This window comes from Hydra viridissima, unplaced genomic scaffold, assembly GCF_058129835.1.
Source record: "Hydra viridissima isolate aposymbiotic clone 2 unplaced genomic scaffold, HvirCarnegie_v1 scaffold_1, whole genome shotgun sequence".
Taxonomy (NCBI): Eukaryota; Metazoa; Cnidaria; class Hydrozoa; order Anthoathecata; family Hydridae; genus Hydra; species Hydra viridissima.
The window spans coordinates 21,014,982-21,041,492 of record NW_028324300.1 but is presented as its reverse complement, the minus strand read 5'-3'; the positions used below and the strand labels follow the sequence as shown (position 1 = coordinate 21,041,492).

General features: G+C 27.4%; 1 protein-coding gene and 1 pseudogene across 3 annotated transcripts; one reads left to right on the top strand and one right to left on the bottom strand.

The window, feature by feature from the left end:
- On the bottom strand, positions 1–23,576 carry LOC145192540 (NACHT, LRR and PYD domains-containing protein 14-like). 3 transcript variants are annotated; one of them, XM_090076304.1, is made up of 6 exons: positions 23,408–23,576; positions 22,083–22,370; positions 20,099–20,119; positions 16,488–17,843; positions 11,682–11,714; positions 1,329–2,687 (listed from the first exon to the last, which is right to left on the bottom strand). In XM_090076304.1, the coding sequence occupies exons 2-6, from the start codon at positions 22,366–22,368 to the stop codon at positions 1,441–1,443; spliced, it is 2,943 nt and encodes a 980-aa protein (XP_089932430.1). In that variant the 5' UTR covers positions 22,369–22,370; positions 23,408–23,576; the 3' UTR covers positions 1,329–1,440. The 3 variants fall into 3 exon arrangements, with proteins under 3 accessions (XP_089932431.1, XP_089932430.1, XP_089932432.1); XM_090076305.1 differs by lacking the exon at positions 23,408–23,576 and having other exon boundaries at positions 1–2,687; positions 22,083–22,371; XM_090076306.1 differs by lacking the exon at positions 23,408–23,576 and having other exon boundaries at positions 2,597–4,444; positions 22,083–22,371.
- LOC149893857 (uncharacterized) lies at positions 4,775–6,430 on the top strand (annotated as a pseudogene).
- Positions 23,577–26,511: the final 2,935 nt, after the last annotated feature.

The window sequence follows — 26,511 nt, the reverse complement described above, 5'->3', positions numbered from 1 at the left end:
GGTTGGGTTGCTTTTATAAGATGAGTACTGGGTGGTTTGTAGAATCGAGGTTTCAGTTCGCAGCAGGTAATGCACTGGTTTACGACACTTTTAATCTCTTCTATAGAGTATGGTAAGTTTCGACAGCGGACAAAATGGTTCATTCTTGTGATGCCTGGGTGGCAGAGAGCATTATGAAGCTCCTCTAATTTTACTTTATTGTTACTAATATACGAACAAAGTGAGCCTTCATTGTTTGATAATTTTTGAGTCAGTAAAGCGGAGCACGAGGAACGTGTTAAACAATCAGCTGCTTGGTTATACTTTCCTGGTCGATACTGTATGTCGTAGCTGTAGCAACCAAGTTCAGTACGCCATCGCATAATTTTATCGTTTTTAATTTTGCCTCGATGGTTCTGATTGAACATATACGAAACAGCTTGTTGGTCGGTTACTAAGGTAAAATGGCGTCCGGTCAAATAATGTTTCCACTTCCGAAGAGCTTCTACAATCGCGTATGCTTCTTTTTCAATAGCCGGTTGGTGCGTTTCATGTTGGTTTAGAGATTTCGAGAAGAAGGCCACTGGCTGACCATTTTGGTTTAATGTTGCAGCCAACGAAAAGTCAGAGGCGTCCGTTTCGACAACAAATGGGATTGTTTCATCAATTGTTTTTACAACAGCATTTGCAATATCGTTCTTTAGTAGTTTAAAAGCGTCTGTAGCTTGTTGATTGAGTGGGAATGTTAGACACTGTAATAATGGACGAATTTTTTCAGAATAATTACGGATAAACTTTGAGTAATAGGAGAAGAGTCCTACAGTTCTTTGTAAAGCTTTACTATTTAGTGGTAAAGGTAAATTAAGTAGGGGTTGTAATCTTTCTGGGTCTGCCTTTATGCTGTTATGAGATACAACATAGCCAAGTAGATTTATTGAACTAACTGAAATTACACTTTTGGTGCTGTTAAAAGTAAGTTTGTTTTCCTTCGCTGCTTCGTATAACTTCTTTAAATTAGAATCGTGTTCAGCTTGAGTCATCCCTGCTACCGTAATATTATCTAGATACGCAAAGGTGTTTTTTAAAGAGTTCTCATTTATAAATTCGTCAATTTTCCGTTGGAAAACAGCAACGGCATTTGTTAGACCGAATGGCAAGCGAGTAAATTGATATAGTTTGCCATCAGCTTCAAATGCTGTATATGGCTTGTCTTCTGTTAGAAGTGGTATCTGATGATAGGCGCTAGTAAGATCAAGAGTACTGAAATAGTGGTATTTAGACAATTCGTTAATTTGGTCTTCTATTCTGGGTAGGGGATAGGCATCGAGGTAAGTGAACTTGTTTATAGTTTGGGAATAATCAACACACATTCGTTTTTTGTGTCGTTCATTTGTAGTGATTACAATTTGTGCCCTCCAAGGTGAGTTACTTGGTTCTATAATTTCGTCCTTTAATAATTTCTTAATTTCTTAATTTGTGTCGTTCATTTGTAGTGATTACAATTTGTGCCCTCCAAGGTGAGTTACTTGGTTCTATAATTTCGTCCTTTAATAATTTCTTAATTTCGGATTGAATAAACAGCTTATCAACGTAACTGAATCTTCGGGATTTAGTTGCAATCGGTCGACAGTCTTTGGAAAGATTTGCAAATAATGTTGCAGGTGATATTTGCGATTTCTTTAAGCTACAAACTGACAAAGGGGGTAATATTCCCCCAAAAGGGATTGTTATATTGCTATGCTGTTTCATAAAAGCTTGACCAAGGATAATATCAGCGCATAAGTTAGGTAAGATTGACAAGGTGATATTAGCATACTTTTGGTTTTGGAAAATCATATTTACCCTACAGTAGCCTTGAATTTTTGTACTGAGTGATGATAATGCCATCGATACACTGCCGCTACTTTTCGTATATGGGATTTGGTAATTATCTACTATGTATTTGTTGATAAAATTGTCCGAGCTTCCCGTATCTATTAAAGCAGAAAAGTTCCACCCATTTATTTCCACCTTCCGAATTGCGTACGAAAGGCAATTAGTTGTCCCAGCACTAATCATCGCTACTATATCATCGGATTCGGTAACAGCTAATGATTTGTTTGATTTACACACTTTTGCAAAGTGTCCTCGCTTTTGACATTTGTGACATGTGGTTTCTTGAGTAGGACAAGCACTGCGTGGATGGCGATTGTTTCCACAAAAGTAGCACAGTTTTGTGGACGGAGGTGAAGTTAACTGATTATTAGTGTATTTTCCTGCATTATGCATTGCATTGATTTGGGGTACGCTAGATTGGTACTGTTCCGAGTGCTTTTGAGCAAGTTCTAATGAGCGTGCTTGGTCGAATGCCGATGTTAGTGTGAGTGTCGTGTTTTCCAGTAGCCTTTGACGTATTATGCTTGAGTTTAAGCCAGTGATAAACGCATCTCTAATAGACTCATCACAATAAACATCGGCTGTTACTGCTTTGAAGTTGCAATCTTTTGCAAGAGTTCGGAGAGCTTGTATAAATTCGTCTAGTGTTTCCCCAGCTTGTTGCTTACGTGTTGCTAATTGATGCCGAGTAAATATTTCGTTTTTTGGTTTAATGTACAACGATTTGAGAACGTCGATCGCATTTTCAAAAGATAGTGAATCGGATATATATTCATAAACAGTTGGTGATACAAAGTTTATTAATATTCTTAGCTTTTCGTCAGATGTAGATTCTGAAGATAAGAAAAAATTTTCGAGAGTTTTAAACCAGTGAGTCCATTCTTTACCTGATGTTGAAGAATTTGGATTCGCGTCAAATCTTTCAGGACGTAGATATTTCTCCATGAAAATTACTTTTTTTTTTATTTTTTTTTTTTTTTTTTTTTATTTTTTTTGATAGATAAATTGAAATAATAACCTCTTAACTCCAAAGGTTTTATCTATCAAATAAAGTAGATCAATACAATAAAAAATTAAATGGTAGTTATAACGCGACGATTATAATATTCTCAAGAGAGTAGTAAATTGATAATTAGTTATAATTTATAACAAAAGAGTTATGACCAAATAGTTAGAAATAGTGTTACATTAACCTCTTGTACTTATGATGATTTTGATATCTCATGTAATTCATCTTATGATACAACTTCATCTAGTACAAATAATGATTTTGAAACATTGAACTCATCTGATTAGCAATATAATGAATTGGAAACAACATCACTATTGCAAGATCTGGCATCTTGGGCATCCCGAAATAGATTGACACAGATAGCAATAAATGAAGTATTAGGTATCCTAGTTAAATGTGGTCATTCCAATGAACTACCAAATGATTCAAGAACCTTACTAAAAACACCAAGGTCTGTAGAAACTGAATGTATGTGGAGGGAGTTATGAGTACATTGAAATTGCTTTAGGAATCATAAGAACCTTGAATGAAAATAATGGTTACACAGAAAAAAAAAAAAGAATTGGCTGTTAACATTGATGGTTTGCTTTTGTTTAAGTCTTCTTCTACACAGTTATGGCCTATTCTTTGTAAGTTTAGCACTTTAAACCCATTTATTGTTGCACTATATTGTGGTGAGAAAAAGCCAAATAACGTTGATGACTTCATGAAAGATTTCTTAACAGAGTATGATAATTTAAAAACCAATCACTTAATTTACCATGATCGATTCTACTTAGTTTCAATAAAGTATTTTACAAGGTGAATGGAAAGGAAGAATGGTTTTTTATGAACTTGATCGTTCAAAAAGAACTGACTATAAGTTCAGTTTACTAAAATATCCTGTACACCAGCTTCAACTGAGTCCTCTAATAAGTTATGGCATTAGTTGTGTGAATCAATTTGTTATAGATTATATGCATTTGATATGTCTAAGTGTGGTAAAACAACTTATAAGTTTTTTAAAATTTGGTCTGCTGGTATGTCGTCTCTCCCAACTTCATATTAGTAGAATTTCAGAAAGTCTTGTTCAATTAAATGGATGTATGCCAAGTGAGTTTGCAAGGCAGCCTAGATCATTAGAAGACTTCAAAAGATGAAAAGCAACAGAGTTTCGTCAATTTTTACTCTATACTGGACCTGCTGTTTTAAAAAAACCTTATCAAAAGATTTCTATACCCATTTTGTCACACTTAGTGTAGCTATTACAATTATGTCATATATGAGTGTATCAAAAGGTCAGAAGCAATGTTAGATTATGCAAATGAACTTTTGCTGTGGTTTTTGTCCAAGGCAAAAGTTTTGTATGGACAAACATTTACATCTTATAATGTGCACACTTTAATCCACCTACATGAGGACATAGTAAATCATAAAACAAATCTTCATGAATTATCTACTTTTTCATTCGAGAGTTATATGTACATATTAAAAAGGTTTATTAAGAAATCCCAAAATCCACTTGCACAAGTTGTGAAGCAGTTGTCTGAGTTAGAAAAATCAGGATCATCATTTTCTTTAAAAGCTGTTTTCACCACTCTGTCAAAAGAAGAAAAAGATCATTGGTTTTTACTTGAGTCAAACAATTTTGCTCTTGTCAAAGATATATTATTTAACAATTTTTTTTTTTTGTGATATACTTAAATCTTATCAAATAAAAAGTTTGTATACAAATCCATGTGATTCAAAAAAGATTAATATTGGTTATGTTCAAAGCAATGTTTAAATGAAGCAGAAAGTTTTGCATAGATCTGCATTTAAGTGCAAAGTGGCAAGTTTACCCAATTTACCAAATGATAATAGTTTTGCACTTGTGCCTCTATTGGATGAAGTTCATTGGTCATAGACTAAAATTTTTCTTCTTTTTACATGTGTGGTATTTAATAATTATATATCTTTATATGCGTGATTATAATAATAATGAATAAAGTTAACCAAAATATGTTTTGTTATACATTTAACACTGAATGTACTTTTTTTTATAACAGTTTAAGTGTTATGTGAGTATGTACATATATTTGGTTCGGAAAATATTGTTGTTCTTATAACTGTTAGTAAAATGTATTAACTTCTATTGCATTACTCTACTTTTGTTGCAATCCATGAAGAACTTCCCTATTTGAAAAGTAATCTTCAACAAAATTAAGCTTAAGTAAATCTTATTTTGAAATAAATAATTTATTTATGTTGTAATATATTGCATAATTGACATGTAACTTAGCCTTTCTAATTAAATCAAATTCTATATATATGCTGTACTATATATATAATATATATATATATATATATATATATATATATATATATATATATATATATATATATATATATATATATATATATATATATATATATATATTTATATATATAACTTAATGGTTTTAATTTTTTAAAATCAAATTAGGATTTCAATACAAGGTGATTCAGCTGCTTAGTGAGATAAAATCAGTTGCAAATAGCCATCATTTTCAATGTACATGTAAAGTTGCTCAAGATGACAATCTATTACTTCTTTTAAACACTGTAGAAGAATTTGATGACTTTGAGAACAAAATATCTTCAAATGAAGATCTGTTTAATTTACTTGTAAGTATTTTATTTATAATTATTTTATAAACAACCAAGCAAAGTTTATAAAATGTGTACTTGAAACTTGCAAAATCTTAGGTCAACCAAATCAGTCGAGTTGGTTGAGCAAATTACAAAACAAGTATAAAAAGCATCATGCAACGGTAAGTTCATTTTGTTACTATAGGGAAGGTGTAAACTCCCAAGTGCTTCTCAAGTGTTTTTCATTTTTACTTTTCTTAAAATACTTTTATAATGGTAATGTTTTACATAAATGTTTTCAAAAATGATGGTAATATAAATATAATATCTAATGATATTATATTTATATTACCACCATTTTGTAGTTAGAAACGGTTTTGAAATTCAGACATAATATTTTGATATGTAATAATAATGACAAATATAGACAATATATACATATATTAATGTATTTATTAAATATAGAAAATATATTCATTACAATTTAAACTGTTGGATATTTTTATTTTTATTTAAAGATTAATAAAAAGTTTAATTCCAGATAACAAGACTCTTAATTTGTGCATATGAGATTTTTGTTTCTTTTCTGCAATTTTTAGGGTAATGTCAAATAGTCTTCAAGCTAAATTTAGTATGGCAGGTAAGAGAGGACAAAAGAAAGCTTTCGAAAAGACAAAATTTTATCATGGTGTATCTGGTAATAGCTTAAATTTTATATGACCAACAGCCCTTAAATTTCTTAGTCTTGTTGATATGAAACTAGCTGTAGGCGATCTGCAGATCGATTTCCAATTAAAATTTGTCAGATAAAATTTTAAATAATTAACTCTTGTTCTATTTTTAGATTCGGTTTTGGCGACTTATGCAGAGAGTACGAGATCCACAATTCGAGATTTTTTGAAAGATTATCTAAAATATGGTCCTGATAGGCTAAACGGAGGTGGGCGCAAGAGCTCGCCACGCACTCCGGAGTAACGAAAGTTATTTGTAAGCGTTGATACAACCAATATTTACAAAAAGTTTAATTGCAGATAACGAACAAATCTCTAAATTTGTGCTGTATCTGTTTTGAAATAAGAATTATATACCGTATAAATCTCTTTATTTGTGATGTATTTGTTTTGAAATAAGAATTATATACCTATTATTATTTGTTGTATTATTTCAAGAGATGTTTTGTATATGCCTAATATTTATTTTGGTCGTTTTAAATCGGTAAAAACGACCAACGTAGGTTGAAATAACGTTTATATAACGTAAAATCAACGTGTTTCTTACGTCTGTCCGCAACGTTGGTTAAACGTTGACAAAAACAACGTCATAATTTGTTTCCATTTCAACTAATTTTCAACGTCAGTTCAACGAGTACCGCGACGTTATAACAACGTTGTATCAACGTTTTTGTGCTTGCTGGGGGAGTTGCCGCTAGAGGGCTGAGTTTTTAAGAAAAAACACTGCTTAACGAGTTTCTGGCAAACAAGCTCTGCAGTCCATAATGTACAATTAAAGTTATGTGGAAAATATTTTTGAAAAATGTTTAAAGTTTAGCTGTAATAAAGTTCAACTACCTGATCCATTTGGATCTGTCTCAAACTGTCTTTTTGTGTTGAATAAAGGCATTTTTTGCAATGCAAGTCTTGCACGAATGAAGCCGTCTCTTTTAGCCAAACCGCAAACTTGATCTGAAGCTTCGGTTACAAGTTTGATGCATCTCTCTACTCCTTGAGTATGGCATGGAAAATGCTGCACATCTGGAAGATAAACATTTATTAACAATTCAATTAGATTTTCATCTGAAATGTGAGTGGTAATCGGAGGTTCATTTAGTTCACTTTTTTCGAATCAATTAGATCTACATAGTCTTTTGCTTTAAAATTGATTTCTGGTATAGAGAACTTTCGGACTTTGTTTGTTTTCATCGATCTTGCTTTCATTATCAGTTGTAATGCCAATTTTCTCACATTTGGGCGAGTATCCGATATCATAGCAAGAAGCATGTTTTCTGGATGCGCAAAAAAACCATTTCTTTGTATAACTGGATCGATGATACTTTTTATTTCACTACTGGCATACCATATATTTGGCAGTAAACTTTAATATCAAACTCAACTATTTCTCTCAGCCTGTGTGACGGTTCGCTACATCCAACATAATACCTCAATATTCTGTTTGTAGTGGTCACCCACCTGGCATGGTTAAGTTTTCCAGGATTTCGGTTAGCCAAAGCGTTTGGACAATAACCTGTAGATATTGCTTTGCAAATATCAAGTAAGTATTTTTGGTCAGAACTAAGAGATTTTTTGTCTATTTTTGGAATGTAATTGACTATTGACAAGGTATTACACAATTTAATTTCTCTTCCGATTGGTCCAGACCATCCGTTAGGTCCTGATGTAGGTCCGTCTAGTTTTTGAATTAGATGCCGTAGAGGCAGTTCATTAGCATGTATTTGACAGATAAACCAGTGGACAGGTCTTTTTAGTTCTAATTCGAACAAAGCAACAACACCATTAAGAAATCCGGTATTGACAGCTGTCCCGTCATAACTCATGGCAACTAACTTAGATGTATGTTGTTTTGAGTTAAAAATGCTTTTATACTTTTCTTAATGCTGTATCCATGCCCTGATGCAGTCTCTACATGCCCTAGATACTTTGAACCTGGTTCCTGTACTAAAACTACATGTTCTTCTTTTATAGTTTTTCGTATATTTTTCTCCTTGTTTGTATCAATTACTAATGTTGTATCTTTTCTTCCATCAAAATACAAACCTTCTAACATTTGAATACTTTCATGGTGCAAATGTTGCATTTTCAGTCTGTTTTTCTTTCGTTCTCTTTGAATCTTGTTTTTATCAATTACTTTAGTTTTGTCTCCTTTTGAAATTATGTTCATATCTTCCAGCACAGCACACGCTATAAATGCAGCACCTCTGCTTGAAACACCTACTCTATCGCAGGCTTGTGCTAAGGATAGTAACGGTGATCTCATTTGTTCAGTTTTATATTTTCCGTTCCAATTTCGCTTGCGGCTTTCAGGTGTGTCTAAATAATCAGCTTCTGATTCTGAGTCAGTATTCCAAATCACAATGTCATCAGAGTCAGAATCTTGAGATATAGAATAAAAACTTGAATTCTGAATGCGGCTTGATGATATTTCTTGAGCTTCAATACCTGTAATAGCTAAAGACTGTGTTGATGGGTTAGACAGTAAGGGGCTGTTTACTCTGTTTTTTCTTGCTTCTTTTCGCCGTAATCTTAAAGTACTTTGAATATCGAGTCTTTCCATATACATAATTCTCATAAATCTCTGATCGCTGAGAAAATCATGTTCTTTCTCTGGTACCTTCTTTACTTTTTCACAGATGCATTTAGAAAAATCAAGGCATTTGCATGCTGCAACATCAAATAAAGTATTTTCTGCATGCTTTTGAAATGTTATTATTTTGGACTTTAACTTGTCTGTTTGTTTTGTTTTGTTAACGGACTTCATAATATTTCTATACTTTTGATTGTAATCAAGAAACATTTTTACAATGCGTTTATGAGACACAGTAGGTATCGATGCTTTTCTCCACAAATTTTCTATTTTGTGCGCCAAATTTTCCGATATTTCTTTCAAAGAAGGTTGTTTTCCACTACTTTTCACTCTCATTTTCTGTATTGGGAAAAGATAACTTAGCATGACATGTTTGTATGTTGGCAAGACATTTTCACGTAAGTCTGCTGGTGAACCGAAGATAGGACGAGAAGACTTTTTTCTTGTTGTTACTGCAGCAGAAGACATTTCTGCCAATAAAATTTTCTTTGATTTCAATCTATTTTAATGATAAACAGATGTAAATCAGAACTAATAAATTATAACCTGTGCTTTTTGCTCTTTATCTGAATAATTACTAAATAAATGTTTTGATTATAGACATAATTTGTGATAAATAATGCTGATGGTGATGGAAATAAATGTCGTAAACAGTGATGACAAGTGAAAGCATCAACAACAATTAAAATTACTTTGTTTTAAATAAAAATTGGGTTTTTTCTTAAAAACTCAGCCCTCTAGCGGCAACTGAAGACATTAAAATATTTTCTTAAAAATTGTAACCATTTCTAACCTGATCAATGTGTAATGTTTAAACTCTAATACAACTCTAGTATATGCATAAAATTTGTTATTTTTATTTTATAAAAAAGGTCAGGAAACGTGTTTTTGTAAGAAAAATAAAACCCTAGCGCGAACTGAAGACATAAAAAATATACAAAAAAATTAGGCACAATTACTTTTTATAGCATTATGCAACTTTTCCGCTCTATTACATTTTCAAATTCAAAAAAAAGTTGTTTTTCGATACACCCTATTACATATTCTCAGTTCTCCTAAGAATATTTAGAGCATCTCGTGACAATTTTTGAAAGCAAGAACGTGATTGAAGTATTTGTACTTTTTTTAACAGGAACTTTCAAACAAATAAAAAATACTCGTTTTCAATTTCGTTAAAATCGAGAAAAATTTGCTTTATAATAAAAAAAATTCATTTCTTACCTATTAAATCTAAAGTTATAAGAGCGACCTTCTTAGTTGACAAGAGTTTGCTTCTGTTAACCAATAACTCAAAATGTACAGAATGCAGGTAAAACATTTTATTTTCAAGTGAGGCTTTTCATTTTTAAATTTAGATCAATATCATAAAAAAGTTGTCAGACTAAAGGAGACCACATATTGAATAAGTAAGAAAATTAAAACTACAAACAAATGTTCTATAGCCATCATTTTTTTCAAGTGTCTTTTGTTCTCTATAACTCTTAACTAGTACACTAATTTTTGATTTAGCCACATCACAAAGCTCAGATATTTGCTTAAAGAATTTTCTTCTCTACAGCGCGTATTATTAAATTTTTCTTTTTTCGTGACAATTCCTTAGACTTTCCCCTTGTTTTTTTAATTCGACTAAAGTTATCTCCAGTAAATTAATTTTAATATAAATACATTTTTCTTAATGAAGTTTTGTATTTCTTAATGGGCATGGAACTGTTATTAATCTTTTGCAGGGTTACGTTTTCAATAAAATTTGAATTTCTACCTTCCATTACAAGTTATCATTCTTTTGAGTAAATTATACGATCACATTATAGGAGCAATTGTTAAAAAATGATTTTGTGGCCAGTTTTTTAGCAAATGATCTAATTCCAAAACTCTAATAACAAAAGTTGTTGCCTATTGCCCATAGAGTATACATACAAAAATTCAGGGCAATCAGACAAAGTTTTTTTACCAAAACTAAAAACTTTTGGTACCAACACTGTCAAAATGTATGATTTTGCAAAACGTTTTGGCCTATAACTTCATAACCAAGCAAGATAACTGCATGAAATTTTATACATTGATAGCCATACTATGTAGGTACAACACCATAAAATTTCATGAAGTTCCAATGACCCATTTCAATTTTATGGCTTGTTTAGTAAATAATCGAAACAGTAAAAAAATTGGGAAATTTTCAACTTAAAATTAATTTTTTTTTTCGGACGTAATAGATGGATTTCAAAACTCACATTTCTGGACACCTACATGTGTCCACTATCACCCCATATAGGTGGTTTTTTCGGGTTAGCTAGAAGGGCACTATCCCCAAAAATATCAACTGTATTATACACATGTCTAACCTATTGATCCCTAATAAATTGATAACTAATAACTATTTTCTAGAAATTTAACAAAGCAATAAAACTGACACTGAAAACAAAAATTCACAAAATAGAAAATATGTTAACACTAAGGTTTTTCATAAAAACGAGGCTAACAAATAAAACTGACAAAACAATCCATTTAACTAGATAACAAACGCAACTGATACTAACATCATTTAGACTACAATAAGTAAAATAATGAATCTTTACAATATACTGAAAGTCATGAGTCAATTTCTTCCTAAAACAGAATGAAAAAACTCAAGTTATAAAAATCTTCACTTTTTCCTTTCAGCTATTAAAACTTTCTTCAAAAGAATTTCTTTCCGTGTTTTTATAGAAAATAGAACATTTTTAGCAAGAAATGCTCAACGATATATTGCAAATAAGAGAAGAAAAGTAGTCAAATTCATCAATTATTTTAAGTTTGTGGCGCGGGAACGAACCGATGAAATGTTCTCGAAAATAAAGCAGTCGCATTTTCAAAGCATTAATCACGTAAAATCTTCCCTAAACAAATTAAAATAATAAATAATTCTTACCATTCGCAAATATAAAACCTTTTGGTACCAAATCTAAAAACAAAAAAGCACGATGTATGAAATTATTATTATTATTATTATTATGATTATTATTATGATTATTATTATTATTATTATTATTATTATTATTATTATTATTATTATTATTATTATTATTATTATTATTATTATTATTATTATTATTATTATTATTATTATTATTATTATTATTATTATTATCGTTATCTAAAGAGCTCTTTCAGATCTCTTTTTAAAAATGCTTCTTTTCGACTGATGTTTTAGACGTCTTCGGAGATACTACGATATCATATACAGAAGCCACATTATAAAAATTAAAATTTCAAATCCCTTCAATTTATTAACAAATAAATAATGTTATTTTTGTAAAATAAAAGCGTCAAGAAAAATATTTCTTCCAAAGATTCTGCCATAATTTAGAGCAATAATCAGTAAATGGAGAAAATAACATTTTTCCTCCCATTCATACCAAGTTAAGCCTAATGAAGCAATTTCTTTAAGCTTTTAATATGAAAAGTGATTATTTCAAGTATGTTAGTTCTTTCAAGTATGTTAGGCGAACAATTTCATCAAGATATTAAACGGACGGAAAACTTTTCCTGACTTCGATAAAGTTTTTAAAAATAGTCGCAACGATTCCTGTGATTGTAGTGAATAAAACAAGGCGCATGTGACTTATATTCATTGCACTCGCTTTAATATATTTGCACATATCATACAAGCTGTACACATAAACATACACTTATTTACTTAATATCCATAGCAAGTTATAATTTTTTTTGCAGTTCAGTGAGTGGCTTCGAAAAACCCTTTTTTTTTTTTTTTCTTTTGTTTTATGTTAAACAAGATGAAAAGTCATCGACAGATTTCACATTTTTTAACAAAAATTAGTTAGTGGCGCTCTTAATTGCATAGAATTAGTTAGTGGCGCTCTTAATTGCATTGAATTAGTTAGTGGCGCTCTTAATTGCATTGAATTAGTAATTAGGTATCGTTATCGCAGGTCTTTTTCCAAATAAAGATCAATAAGGGATAATATTATACATCATGTACATATTAATACTCATTCGCTAATAATAAGGAATCCACTTTTTTTTTCCCATCCTTTAATAATCATATGGTCTTGTAATCTTGAAAAGTCAAAATTGGTGTTTTTTTTTTGATAAAAAAAAGTTCTGGAAGTGTAATAAAAGTCAAATATTTGTGTTAAATTTTTTACGGTCAATATCAATACAATAAAAATCAAAAACAATAAAACCACCGTTAAACTCTGCATACTGATTAAACGCTTACATTAATTTATATTTAAAAATTGACTTTTTTATTATTTTACTCTTTTTGAAATATATTTATGAATGTAGATTCACAAATAACAGATATCTTTCGTTTTTAAAATGATATGCATATAAATATAATTAACAGATATGTTATGTTCATATCTGATATTTTTTTAAAGGAGCATTTGTTACAAATGCTGGTCAATATATATTTTTAAAAATGTCTTATTACCAAGTGATTTAGTTTATCTTAAAGGAGGCTAAATTATTTAAATTTTGTAAATTATTACTGAAAAATATTTAAGTTTATTTTTTTTACTTTATTTTTTTAACATTTTAGTTGTATAAAGTGAGAGTAAAATAAATTTATACTCTCACTTTATACAACTCCATGTAAGGAGATTAAATTATTTAAAACTTAATTAACCTAAAATTTAACTTAAAAAAGTTTACTTTTATAAAATTCGCTTGACCTTAATTTATTTAAAGGTGATGAGTAAACTTCTTAGTTAAGTTAACATTATGTAGTAGTACTTTACTGGAAACAATCAAACATATAAAGTAAACATAAACATAAGAAATATGAAACAATAAAAATATAACATTTAGAGCAAAATAAAAAAATATCAAAAAGATATTAACAACATAACAACATCAAAATATACATTTTTTTTACATTATCTCTTTGACAAAGTCATTGATTGCATGATATATATTAACTTATATTACACTGCAAAACTAAAAATTATTTTATCAAAAGTTTTCTTTTTATCATGTTTTTAACTGTTAAATTAAATCTCAAAAGTTGTTCTTCTAAAAACCTTTTTTTTAAAAGCAATTTTGAAAAACAGATCACAAATTGAAGTTAATAAAAAAACAGACTCAAAACTATTTTTAGTAACATCAAACGATTAAGCTGAGATGACATCAATTGTATTATTTCTAAGTTAACTTTAATTAACGTAAACTAACTTTAACATGGAGGAAACTACTTTTTACCATGCAGTAAAAGTATTTTATTGAATATTAAAACTGAGAAATACTAAATATAACAAAATACTTGAAGTTAACAACCTTGTCATCTGTTTTGCAGAATTCAACACATTGAAAAAAAAAAATCTTTTGAGCAGTAAGAGATGTCAAAACATCTTTTACAGTTCAAAATGTACTTTTTTTTGTCTTTGAAATCAAAAACAATAACTTTGTTAAATTGAAAATAAAACATAAACATAATTAGTTTGATGTGTAATAATGGTGTGTAATATCTGTAATATAAATCTATTTACAGATATTACATTTCTTTATTCACAAAACACAAGTAGAAGAGAGAAGAAAAAACCTAATATGACATTATCTAAAACTTTCATATAATATTTCTATTTTGTTTTTGTATTTTTGTTCAATTTCGTTCCAACTTTGTTCCATTGTTTTCACTAAATGAACTTTGAAATAAATAATTGGTATGTTTTTGTATGAAGAAAGATTAATATGAGACTTAGTTAAAAAATAAAGTTTTACAGAGAATTAAAACTGAAACAAATTAAATAGCAAAGTTGTATAAAAAAAACTTTTCAAAATAATATTTTCGATTGCCATTTAAAATATTTCATTAAACATTTAAAATGTTTGTTAAAAGCTTAATAATTAATAATTCTTAACCTAAGGTTGTCTTAAACTAAAGCTTGCAATAATTTAAATGTTTATTAAAAGCGTAATAAGTGTTGATTCTCAAAGAAGTTTTGCTTGAAACTTGAAAGAAAAATTGTAAACGTTTATGAACTTGAATAGGATATTTTTTTCAACAGGAAATCTCATTCCCTTTTTCTTTTTCTTCTCTCCCTCCAATAATGAAAAAATTTGTTTGAAATTGTGCATGAAAAAGCGTTTCTTTATTAAAAGTTTTACTTAAAAAAACAACAACATTAAAAGATATTTCAGTACTGGAGAATAATTTCCAATAACAGTTTAGGATTTTTATTTTTACAACTTTTGATTTTTCACGCCAAAATTAAGAAAAGCGACAGCTCAACATCTTTTTTAAAAATCTTTTGATTAAAAAAGGTTTTAAACACTTTAAATGTATCAGCAAAATTTCATGCTGAAGTAAAATAAAATTTCATTTAAACTTCTTTGTAGCATTTCATAAAACTCAGTTCAGTCTTTGCTTCTTTTCTTTTTTAGTTCTTAGTACTCCTCTATCACATTATTTTTCACTTTTTTTTGTCCTAACAAATAGAATCATAAGTCTCCAGATGTTATGACCTCAGATTTTGTTGTTTTTTAAATTACTTTCTGTTTGAATAGTTTAAACACATGAAGTTAGTTGTCGATTGTTATTTTCAGGATGTGACTAACTAAAAGGTTGCAATAAGTTAAATTCATTAGTTCAATCAAATTTGAAAAACTATGAGGTCAGCCCTCTAGAGCTACTTTATGCTTTTAAAAGTCACATAAAAAATGTTTGGGAGGTTCTTCAAGAAATATTGAGCTGCAGAGAGATAAAAATATTTGAAAATTTTACAATTAACATAAATTAAAGATTAAAACTTTTTAGATATTTAAATCAAACTTTTAAAGTACAAAATTTCACAAATCAATTTCTTTGAATCTGAAACTGTTGATTATATAAAGCCCTGTTTACATGAAAACAAAAATATACCAATAAAATACATAAAACTTCGAAAGTTTGTAAATACATTTTCTCCTACGCTTATTTAATATCGAATGAGAAACATCTTTTAAATATTGAATGAATCATCCTCCTTTAAAACGTTGTTTGGCCTTTGTTTTATTCTATTGTATATATTAAAGATTACAAATTTTTGGCGGGTTTGTTGTTGTTTTTTTTCAGCTGATTAATATTTTTAACTTAACAAAATCAGTCAACATACTTAAATGTAATGTTAAAAAAATCATTAACTTGAATAATCATTAATAAATGCAAGAATTTAACAAAAACTTTTTTACATGTGAGATTTCTTATTATATCAATACAAGAAACATATACAAGAAATCTCACATATTTAGAAATATTTGATATACATGTTATTCAAGCCAACGAATTTCTTAACATGGCTGAAATATGTTGACTGTCTTTGTTAAGTTAAAACTATCAATCAACTGAAAAAAAACACAACAAAAAGGATATGATAACCTCCAAAAAACTTGTAACATTCCTTGTTATTTCAAAATTAAGAAGGATATTAAAAGGATTATAAAAATAAGCTCAAGTAACGAGCTAATTTTTTGAGAAAAGACATTTATGGCTTTTTAATATCCAACTGTGAGGTGGATTTCAATGGAAATAACTGACTATATAATCATTCTTACTCTACTTACTCAAAAAAATAATTTAAAAAATAATTTTTAAAAACAGAACTAAATAAAACAAAAAATCTAAATTAAAGAAAATTGAAGGGAAACAAATGTAGAACTCATTATAACCATAACAAACTAATGATGACAACTCAAACAAAGTGTAATGTTTCTTTATCATTTTAATTGAACTTACCAAGTACAGCATTAAGCAATGAATTCCTTTCTTCATTTGAATTCTTCAAGTTAGCAAGAAATCTCACATAACATCTTTTGTTTTCATTTGCTAGTCCACAGATCAAAGGCCAACAGCTACGCAACTTTTTGTTATTAATAATTTCCTTAGGACTCAAATAAATGTGTGCATAAACTGAAGCACAAAACTCCATTAAAGTGAGGTGAGCAAACTGATATTGATAACCAAGTTGTGAGTCAACACGTTCAATGAAACCCAAAAGTTCATTTTCAACTTCATCAAAGTCATTGACAATCCCTTTCATTTCATCTTGGGAGAAAAGAATTTTACCTTGATTGAACAACTCCCATGCAACTTTACAAACTCTTAAAACATGTTGCTTGTTACTCTCACTTTGCATCATACTATAAACTGTTTCATCAGTTTTACAAATGTGTTTTTGAAAAAAGTATAAAAAAATAGAGCAATACAACTCAGTTGTAGTGTTGAAAGAATAAGAATCACTTGCAGCAATAATTGAACACATTGCTGATATGTAAAAAGGAACAGATGCCATGGCTTTGGCAAAGTAAGACTCTTTAAGAACACTTTTAATGGCTTCTTTTTTGTTGCTAATTTTTTCAATATACTCATTGATTCCATTATCATTGAAACCCATTATTTGAATAATTAACTTGTCCGTACATTCTCTAACTTTAAATTTATATTGTGATATAGCTCCAACTCTTCCAGCAACAACGCACTTGTGTTTTTGAATACTCAATGCTTCTGTTAATGCATTAATGATGGGTTGTTTGCTTGGATATTGGGGATTGTAATTTATTAATTCATCAATGTGAGCAAACTCATCCAACCCATCTATCACAAACAATACGGAGAAAGCATCAGACTCTTGAAAACGGTTACAAGCATCAGACTCTTGAAAAATATCTTTGTAGAAAACATTTAACAGTTCATTTATGTTACTGATATTTTTATGCTGATTTAACTTTCTACATTCAAGATAAAAAACAAGATCCACATTTTTCCATAAGATACCATTAGCCCAGTCAAGTAAGCATTTTTTGAGCAAACAAGTTTTACCAATTCCAGCAATGCCAGATATCAAGAGTAAAGATAGTTCTTTTGAAAACACTTCATCAAACTCAATTGGCTTACAGGTCATTTTTCTCTTAAGAAATAATTCTCGCTCAGTGATTAATACAGTATCTTTTTCCACTTCATCTGCATCAACTACAGTCAATTCAATGAACTTATTCAAAAGTTCAACTTTAGCAGGAGTTTTTACTAAGTGCACAATTTCATCCATTTTTTCATATCTTTTAAGATAAATCTTTTTCAGTGCTTCACACATTTCTGAAAGAACAAAAAAAGAATTTTACTTTACATTTCTAAAAAACATTTTCATTTTATTTTCAATGCAGAATTTGTTTTCAACATAAATATAAAACATAATTTTTTTTTTTCAGAATTCAAAAGATTCAAAAGATGTCTCCTCCCTCAGCCTCAAAATTATATGGCTTTTCACCTATTCACTACTATTATTCACATTGTTATGTGCCCCAAGTAGCGATTCACTGTACCCCAGTACTGGGGTACATTGAATAACTTAATACAACTTCTTTTAATCTCTCTGTGAAGCGTTAGATAATAAATATTTGGGTTTTAGTGATTACTTATCATGAAGGACATATATCTCAATCCTTTCACTTGTAAAAAGATAAAATACAGATTTTAACTTTTACTCAATTTAAAAAATAAAGAAATCCGATCCACTGTGCCCCAATTTCCCCTACATTTGCTTATTATTTATTACATATTAAGTATTGTTTATTATCAAATATATAAAATATTTTTTAAAATTACTTAATAAAATGTGTAACAGTAATGATAACAATAATAAAAATATAAATAATAATAATAATAATAATAATAATAATAATAATAATAATAATAATAATAATAATAATAATAATAATAATAATAATAATAATAACAACAACAACAACAACAACAACAACAATAATAATAACAATAGTAATAATAATAACAATAATAATAATAATAATAATAATAATAATAATAATAATAATAATAATAATAATAATAATAATAATAATAATAATAATAATAATAATAATAATAATAATAATAATAATAATAATAATAGTAATAACAATAATAATAATAATAATAATAATAATAATAATAATAATAATAATAATAATAATAATAATAATAATAATAATAATAATAATAATAATAATAATAATAATAATAATAATAATAATAATAATAATAATAATAATAATAATAATAATGATAATAATAATAATAACAATAATACAAATAATAATAATCATAATGATAATAATAATAATAATAATAATAAAATTTTTATAATTAAAATATATAATATTAATAATAATGATAAATAATAATAATAATAGCAACAACAACAACAACAACAACAACAACAACAACAACTACAACTACAACAACAACTACAACAATAACAATAACTATAAAAATAATATTAATAATAATAACAATAATAACAAAACTAGTAATAATAACAACAAAATCAATAACTTTTATATTTGCTCACCGTAAATGTAGAGAAGCATCAAGATATTACTGAACTTGTACAATTATCTGCCACCATAATTTCAATTGAATAAAATTATGATGGCAGATCATTGCTGACATTAAATGAGAAAATTGAAAAAAAAAAAAAAAAAAATGAATTTGATAAGGGCAAATAGTATTTTAAAATCATGATTGTCAGAAAAAACTGAATAAAAAAATAATTGAAAACTCTAAAAAAATGATTTGGTAAAATATCTTTTTACAGCAAGTTGTTTAGAAAAAATTTAGCTTAATTTTCAAAGTGTTATAACATCACTTACAAAACCCACAAAAATATTTTAAATTGTTTTTATAAAATCTTTGGATGTCCTCACAAAGAAAATGTTTTACAGAGGTCTGGCTATTCCATTTTTTAAAAGATGCTTATATCTGACATTTACACACTTTGTTAGTTTGTATCAATGTATCAAACTATTTTCTTAAAAGACAATTCACTTGTAAAAAGTAAACTTTTCATTTTAAAAAAAAATTCTGATTTTAACCTTTGTTTCTTTTTGTTTAAATCATAAGCTCATAAAAAAAGTATATAAAACTCTTTTATATCAATAAACTGTATTCGTTTAAAAAAAAATTATTTATATGCATTTTATGAAAAACCAGTTATGCTTCACTTAATAAGTTTTTAGCTGCCAATTGTAAATTATTAAAAAAAAATCATTTACTAGTTCATTTAAACAAATATTCACAATTAAATAACCAAGTTCCAGGAGTGATTTAATTGTTTAGAAGCTGTAGCTGCTGGTTGGGGGATTTTAATTTTAACCAATGAAGTCAATGGAAAAATAAACTTTTAATCCTTTATAGATGTCAAATTCTAATCTTTTAAGTTTTGCTTGAGGTTTTAACAGGCGTTAAAAATTGATATTAAAATCTTTATAAAGTTTTGTCAACTTTTTAATTTTACACAGTTTATTATAACTGAAAAATATTTTATGCTTTTAATTTGACATTAATTTGCTTACCATCTTTTTGCTGTTCTGCATCTGAAAAAAAGAACAGAAAAAAACCATAAAAGTTTTTAAATGAATACAAAAAAATACATGATAGGAAAATATATTATCTTTTATATTATTAAAAAAAAATCTAAAAGAATTAAAAGAGAGGAGGACTAAATGAATGTTTTAAATAAAAAACTGAATAAATAAGAAACTGAAAGAGTCTTTTACTGAAATTACAATATATTTAATAACTTTGAATAAAAATTTTATATAAGAAATAAATAAAAGATTTAAGAAATCAAATCATCTACCAACATCGATCAGAAACTAATATAAAAAGTAACCATGACAGCTTTTCATGAAATGTATTGAAGGAATTATCAATAAAATTATATTAAATAAAAATATTTTTCTACAGAATTAGAATTAAATATAAAGAAAGAAAAATGAAGTTTTGCTGATTAAAAAGTGTAAACAAACAAATATGCAAATTAAAAACAATAAAAATAATAAAACACTTTCTAAATAAATCAGTAAAGAATAATATACAAAAGAATACTAAAAAATAATAAACAAAAATAGTCTTCTACTGAATTAAAATTAAATATGAAGAATGTAGAGTGAAGTTTTGCTCAATCAGCAAAACTTCATTTTACAACATTTAAACAAATTAGCAAATTAAAATTTTACAACATTTAACAAATAAGCAAATTAAAATTTCACAAAAAAAAAATCAAGTTCATAAACTTTATAGAAAAATCATTTCAATTGAAATCTAAAACTAAATATTTACTTTATTTCAAAATTGTTTTTGAGGTATATAGGATAACTATAGTTTCAACTGTGAATTATAATTATAATTTTAACTGATAAATATAATTTCAACTGTAGTTTTATTAAACTCGTGTAAAAATAAAATTTTGTATTGTTTTAAAAATTTATAATATAAAACCTTATTTTTTTACTTTAATTATCAAACTTTTTTATGAAATAATTTGTATAAAAACAATAATAATAATAATAACAATAATAATAATAATAATAATAATAATAATAATAATATTAATGATAATAACAACAACAACATTAACAAAAAGAAAAACAACAACAACAACAATAAAAATAATAATAATATTAATAATGATAACAATAATAAAAATAATAATAATATTAATAATGATAACAATAATAACAATAATAATAATAACAATAATAATAATAACAGTAATAATAATAACAACAAAAATAATAACAATAATAATAATAACAATAATAATAATAACAATAATAATAATAACAATAATAATAATAACAATAATAATAATAATATCAATAATAATAATAACAATAATAATGATAACAATAATTATAATAACAATAATAATAATAACAATAATAATAATAACAATAATAATAATAACAATAATAATAATAACAATAATAATAATAACAATAATAATAATAACAATGATAATAACAATAATAATAATATCAATAATAATAATAACAATAATAATGATAACAATAATAATAATAACAATAACGATGATAATAATAATAATATTAATAACAATAATAATGATAACAATAATAATAATAACAATAACGATGATAATAATAATAATATTAATAACAATAATAATAATAACAATAATAATAATAGCAATAATAATAACAACCAATTAAAAGCTAAGCGTTAAGTAAAATGGTTTATTTGAAATAGTCAGTTGATAAGTAGATGAAGAGTTTTACAATGCAGTTGATAAGTAGATGAAGAGTTTTACAATGCTGACAATTTTGTTAAAAACCCAATCCACCTGGGTTTTTGGGTTTTTGAAAAAAGACTTTATTATTTAATTAACTTTTTTAAAAAATACATATACTTAATTGTTAAAAATATTATTTTAAAAGCTCAGTAATTTAAAATGAACAACTTTTTTTAAAAATTCTTATCCAACTTGTAATTATCTGAAGCCAAATAATACCAAAACAACTACAAGAAACTCACTCAAGAAGAATAAATCTTGTAAAGCATCATTTCTTTTCATATCTTTCAGAGAATTCTGAATGCAAATTCTGTAATCCTTTGGATGCTGTTGATGAAGTTTCTTTAAGAAAACTTCAATTTTATACTTTTCTCTTGACAAACCATCATGATCTAATTGATTAACATCCACATCATGATCTATTTGATCAATAACAATGTCTACATCATCAAAATCAGTGCCATGTGCAAATATTTTCCATTCTGATGCCACTTTATCTTTTAAAATATTCACTACTTTTGCATCCATTTCTAAATAAAAATTACTTATCATCTACTATACTTTAAATCAATTGTTTTAATTGAATGATTTCATTAACTTTTGATCAAGAAATATGTGCAGTCCAATGTGTTTCACTATCATATTTAGTATTGACTATAAGATACAGAGGTTTTACTGAAACAAGAAATCATTCAGTCACAACCCTCATGAACTATTTGAAAATGAAATAAGCAACATATAACTTAAATTGCTTTAATTTTGTTAATATAAAGTTCTGACTTTTAGAATTATTACTAAAAAATTGACTTGGTTACTTTCTCCATTAACTAACTAACTGTAAACAAGAAGCAAATGTAAGAGGGAATGAAATTAAATGTAACAGTATTAACATTTGGTGGCATAAGATCTAAATTAATTTATAATTTCTTGTACATCATTGCTACATCATTGTATGTAATACAATAATTATATTAAATTGCTAGTTAAATGATCAAAACAAGCAGAAGATGCCAATTGCTTTGAAGAGAGATTTCAATTAATGATAAAACAAACTTTCTTTCTAACACCAAATTAAAAGTAACTCTAGAAGACATGTTTAGAATGAGTGGTTTTAATGAAAAATTCTCTCAAAACCAGTTTCTAACTGATTATTTATTTTGAGTAAAATAGCTTCATGCAAAAATGGTATATGTAAAAATATTGGCACCAAAAAATTTAAATACATTATTAGTTTGCTAAGTGTACCTTGTCCTGTGGTATAGATAAATCAAGACTCTTCCAAAATAAAGGGAAAAAATTCCAGGTTCAAATGGAAAAGCCTGAGAAGACTAACACTTCGATGAAACATTTATCAGTTAAATTATTGTTTTATTATATTAAAGTAAATTTAGTGAAACAGATTGCTTCTAAATATGTTACTTTATTTATTTACTTTTTTCATTTTCAGTTAAAACTCCAAGCAGACTATTCCTTGAGTTATTTTTAACGAATGTTCGATCTAGGGGAAGTTTTTTTCACAATTGAGTTTTCTATAATAAAACTGTAGATAGAACAAAATAATTATAACCTTGCGATTTGATAAAACTAAAGGCCTAACTGATAAACTGTTAACTTTGCTCAAGGAGAAATGTCTGAATGAATTCTTGTACTGCACTAACGAAACTGTCAGCTCAAATTTTGAGCAGTGATTTCTCACTCCCAAATTTTATGTCAAAAGTCACGTGATACCACAGAGACTTGTGACAGGTTCGAAGTTGTGATGTTTACATGAAGCAAATTAGAGCTGTTATTATCCCCATGCTACAAAAAAAGAAATCCATTGCAAAGTAAACAGAAACTTTTACAATTTATCAAAGAATTTCACTAGTTCGTATTCCAAGCGAACTTCAATTAAATAAGTGAACCAATATTTCGTAAAAAAATCTTGGGATGGTTCATCACACTTCATTTTTCATGAAAGAAAAAACTTTTTTAGTGGGTCTTGGTTAAGGAAGAGGAGTTAGCACCACACATAAAGACTTTATTTTTACAAAAAGGTTTGATTTGAAAAATCAAAGGAGATTAATCTGGTCTCTCTTTACTGTTGTCAATTATTTTGGAAAAAAATCCGGAAGATGACATTCACAGATATCAGTGTCTTATTGAGTTGTGGAACTTTATCCTACTATAACTCTCATCATCATTTAAAGTGTAACTCAGACTTTAAACCTGTAAACTCAGACTTCATTTTTAATGTTATATTTGTATATGTCTGTACTTTCTAAAATGTTACATTCTTAAAGTGTAAAACTTTAGAGCCATTTCAATCTTTGTCTCTCTCTTTAGCCAATCGCGTGAGAGCAACTCCTATCAGTTTTATGTAAAGAGCGTAAAATATTTTAAAAACATGTCATTTTGTTGTTGATTGCAGCTTTTAATTCCAGTAAAATAAATTGCATAAAATGAAAAAAAAATTCACCTTATTGATTTTGTAAATTTGCTAATAAAAATCAATTTGCACAAATACTTCAAATATTTCTGCTCTGTGCGATTTGCAAGTAACGTTTGTGAATTATCTTTTTCACTTTTATCATAAAATTAAAAACAGATCTAAAATGAATAATGAATACGTCCACCACTTTAGGATCTAAGGTAACTGCACCAATAGATTTGGTGTTTTTAAAGGCGATAAAATTATTTGATTCTTTGCTCAGATCAGAGAGTAATATTATCGGTATTACGTAGCTCTTTCTTTAGAGATTTTGCATGGTATGGTCCAGTTTTGCGATTCAAACTTTTTTGTTCTGCGCCTTTTGAGCCTTTTTTTAATTAAACACCTTAAAGGAGTTCATAGTAATTTACAATTTAAAATCCATCATCTGACAGCTTGTGTAGAGTTGGTGGCGTTGTGTATCAGCCATATTCGTCAAAAATCATTTCAGAGGGAGATAAAAAAAATATGAGAATGAATTAAACAAGAAAAACAAGAACAAGAAATTTATTTGGAAAACCAAAAATATTTTTGAGCATTTTTTAAAATATCATCAAAAGAAGAAAAAAATCCTTTTCTCGAATCTTAAAATCTTAATAATTTCTAAAATACATATCTAAAAGTGATAAAAAAAAACAAAAACAATACATATCTAAAAGTGATAAAAGAAAGATGCAAGTCTTAAATTTGAATTAAAAGATTATACAACTACACAGCTGTTGTGATTCAACAAAATATTTCAGTGTTACGTAAAAACTTCCAACCGTTTAAATTTTTGATTCCTTCTTTAAAAAAAAAGCAAAATTTTTTAGGAAGAAAAATAAAAAAATTGGTAACAATTAAAATATCAAATAAACTATTTTACTCATCATTTGTACTCTTATACCAAAAAAACCATGTCACCTCTAAGTAAGTATCTTTCAATTAACGTTTTTATTTGTAGCTGCCGTCTGGTAGATTCATTTTTTAACTCTTAAAACGCTAAATTTTTAAAGTGTTTAGTTGCTTGTTTAAAAAACTACTAATAAAAGAAGAAATTCATAAAAAATATGCCACCATCAAAATATTTTCCCATATATATACATGTTACAATAACTGTATAGTGTACAACGCCTTAACAGTTCATACATGGCTTTTGTACAGTTAAAAGATTAAAATAGAAGCTTGACAAGATTTAATTGATCTTTAAAAAAAGTAGGAACTTTAGGAAGTTTTCCTCCTTTTCGTTTGATGATTGACGAATCTTTTCTTGTTGATTTTAACTTCTTCGGCTTCTTTCGAGTTGCATGATTTAAAACCAACAATTTGATTTTTTTTAACCCGCATTTTTTCATTTAACATCAAACGGTATTCGGAGTGCACACAGTTATGAAATTGTAAGTGTTATTGAATTTACATGCAAAATTAAATTACAATTATAATCAAAGCATTCCGTAATGTCCAAATTTAGAATAATAGTCTTTGCCACTTTTTCAGAATTTCAACAAATTTCGCGCCTTTAGATGATAAATCTGAACAAGGTCTGCATCGCACCTGTTCTTTTTTCTGTAGATGTATTGTGAAGAAGAAGCAAATGTAAGAGGGAATGAAATTGAATGTAATAGAGAAGCATTAATATTTGGCGGCATAAATAAAATTTTGTGCAAGTGATAAGTACTTTTTAAAAGGTTCAAATACTGATACACCTAGTGGCTGTAGCTTATGGCTACAGTGTGGTGGAAAAGACAACATGTCTATTCCATTCTCCTTTGCTAAGTTTAGCGTTTCAAAATGTAAATGAGATGAGTGATTGTCCAAAATCAACAGAACTTTACATTCATTTTAAGGCTTCACATGCTACTACTAAGACTTGCCGATTCTGGCGCATTTCCATTTTCTATAGAAAAAATGACATATCGGGTTCTGACGCATTGACATTTTTATAATTCTGCATCCTGATTTTCTGCAATCATGAATTGTGTATTCTGTCACATTGTGATTTATAAAAATACCGCATTAGTATTTTTATAATATAGTGATTTGCTATAGTTAATGAATTCAAGATGGCGTCGTGTTTTTAATTTTTTTAATTTTTTAATTTCTGCAATCATTTTTGTTGACTTACCTTTTTTGTGTCCTCGTGTTCTAGACCAAAGAGTTGATCATAGTCCATAAATGTAAAGCACGGTTTTATAATTAAAAGGTCGGGGTAAAATTCCATC

Excerpts from the sequence above, each read along its gene's own strand:
- LOC145192540 (XM_090076304.1), bottom strand. The coding sequence starts at position 22,368 with ATGGATGCAAAAGTAGTGAATATTTTAAAAGATAAAGTGGCATCAGAA. Across the intron at positions 11,715-16,487 it reads ATTGCTTAATGCTGTACTTG|ATTTGGTACCAAAAGGTTTT; the intron begins GTAAGTTCAATT and ends TTTTGTTTTTAG. Across the intron at positions 2,688-11,681 it reads AGGTTTTATATTTGCGAATG|AATCTACATCTGACGAAAAG; the intron begins GTAAGAATTATT and ends TCTTATCTTCAG.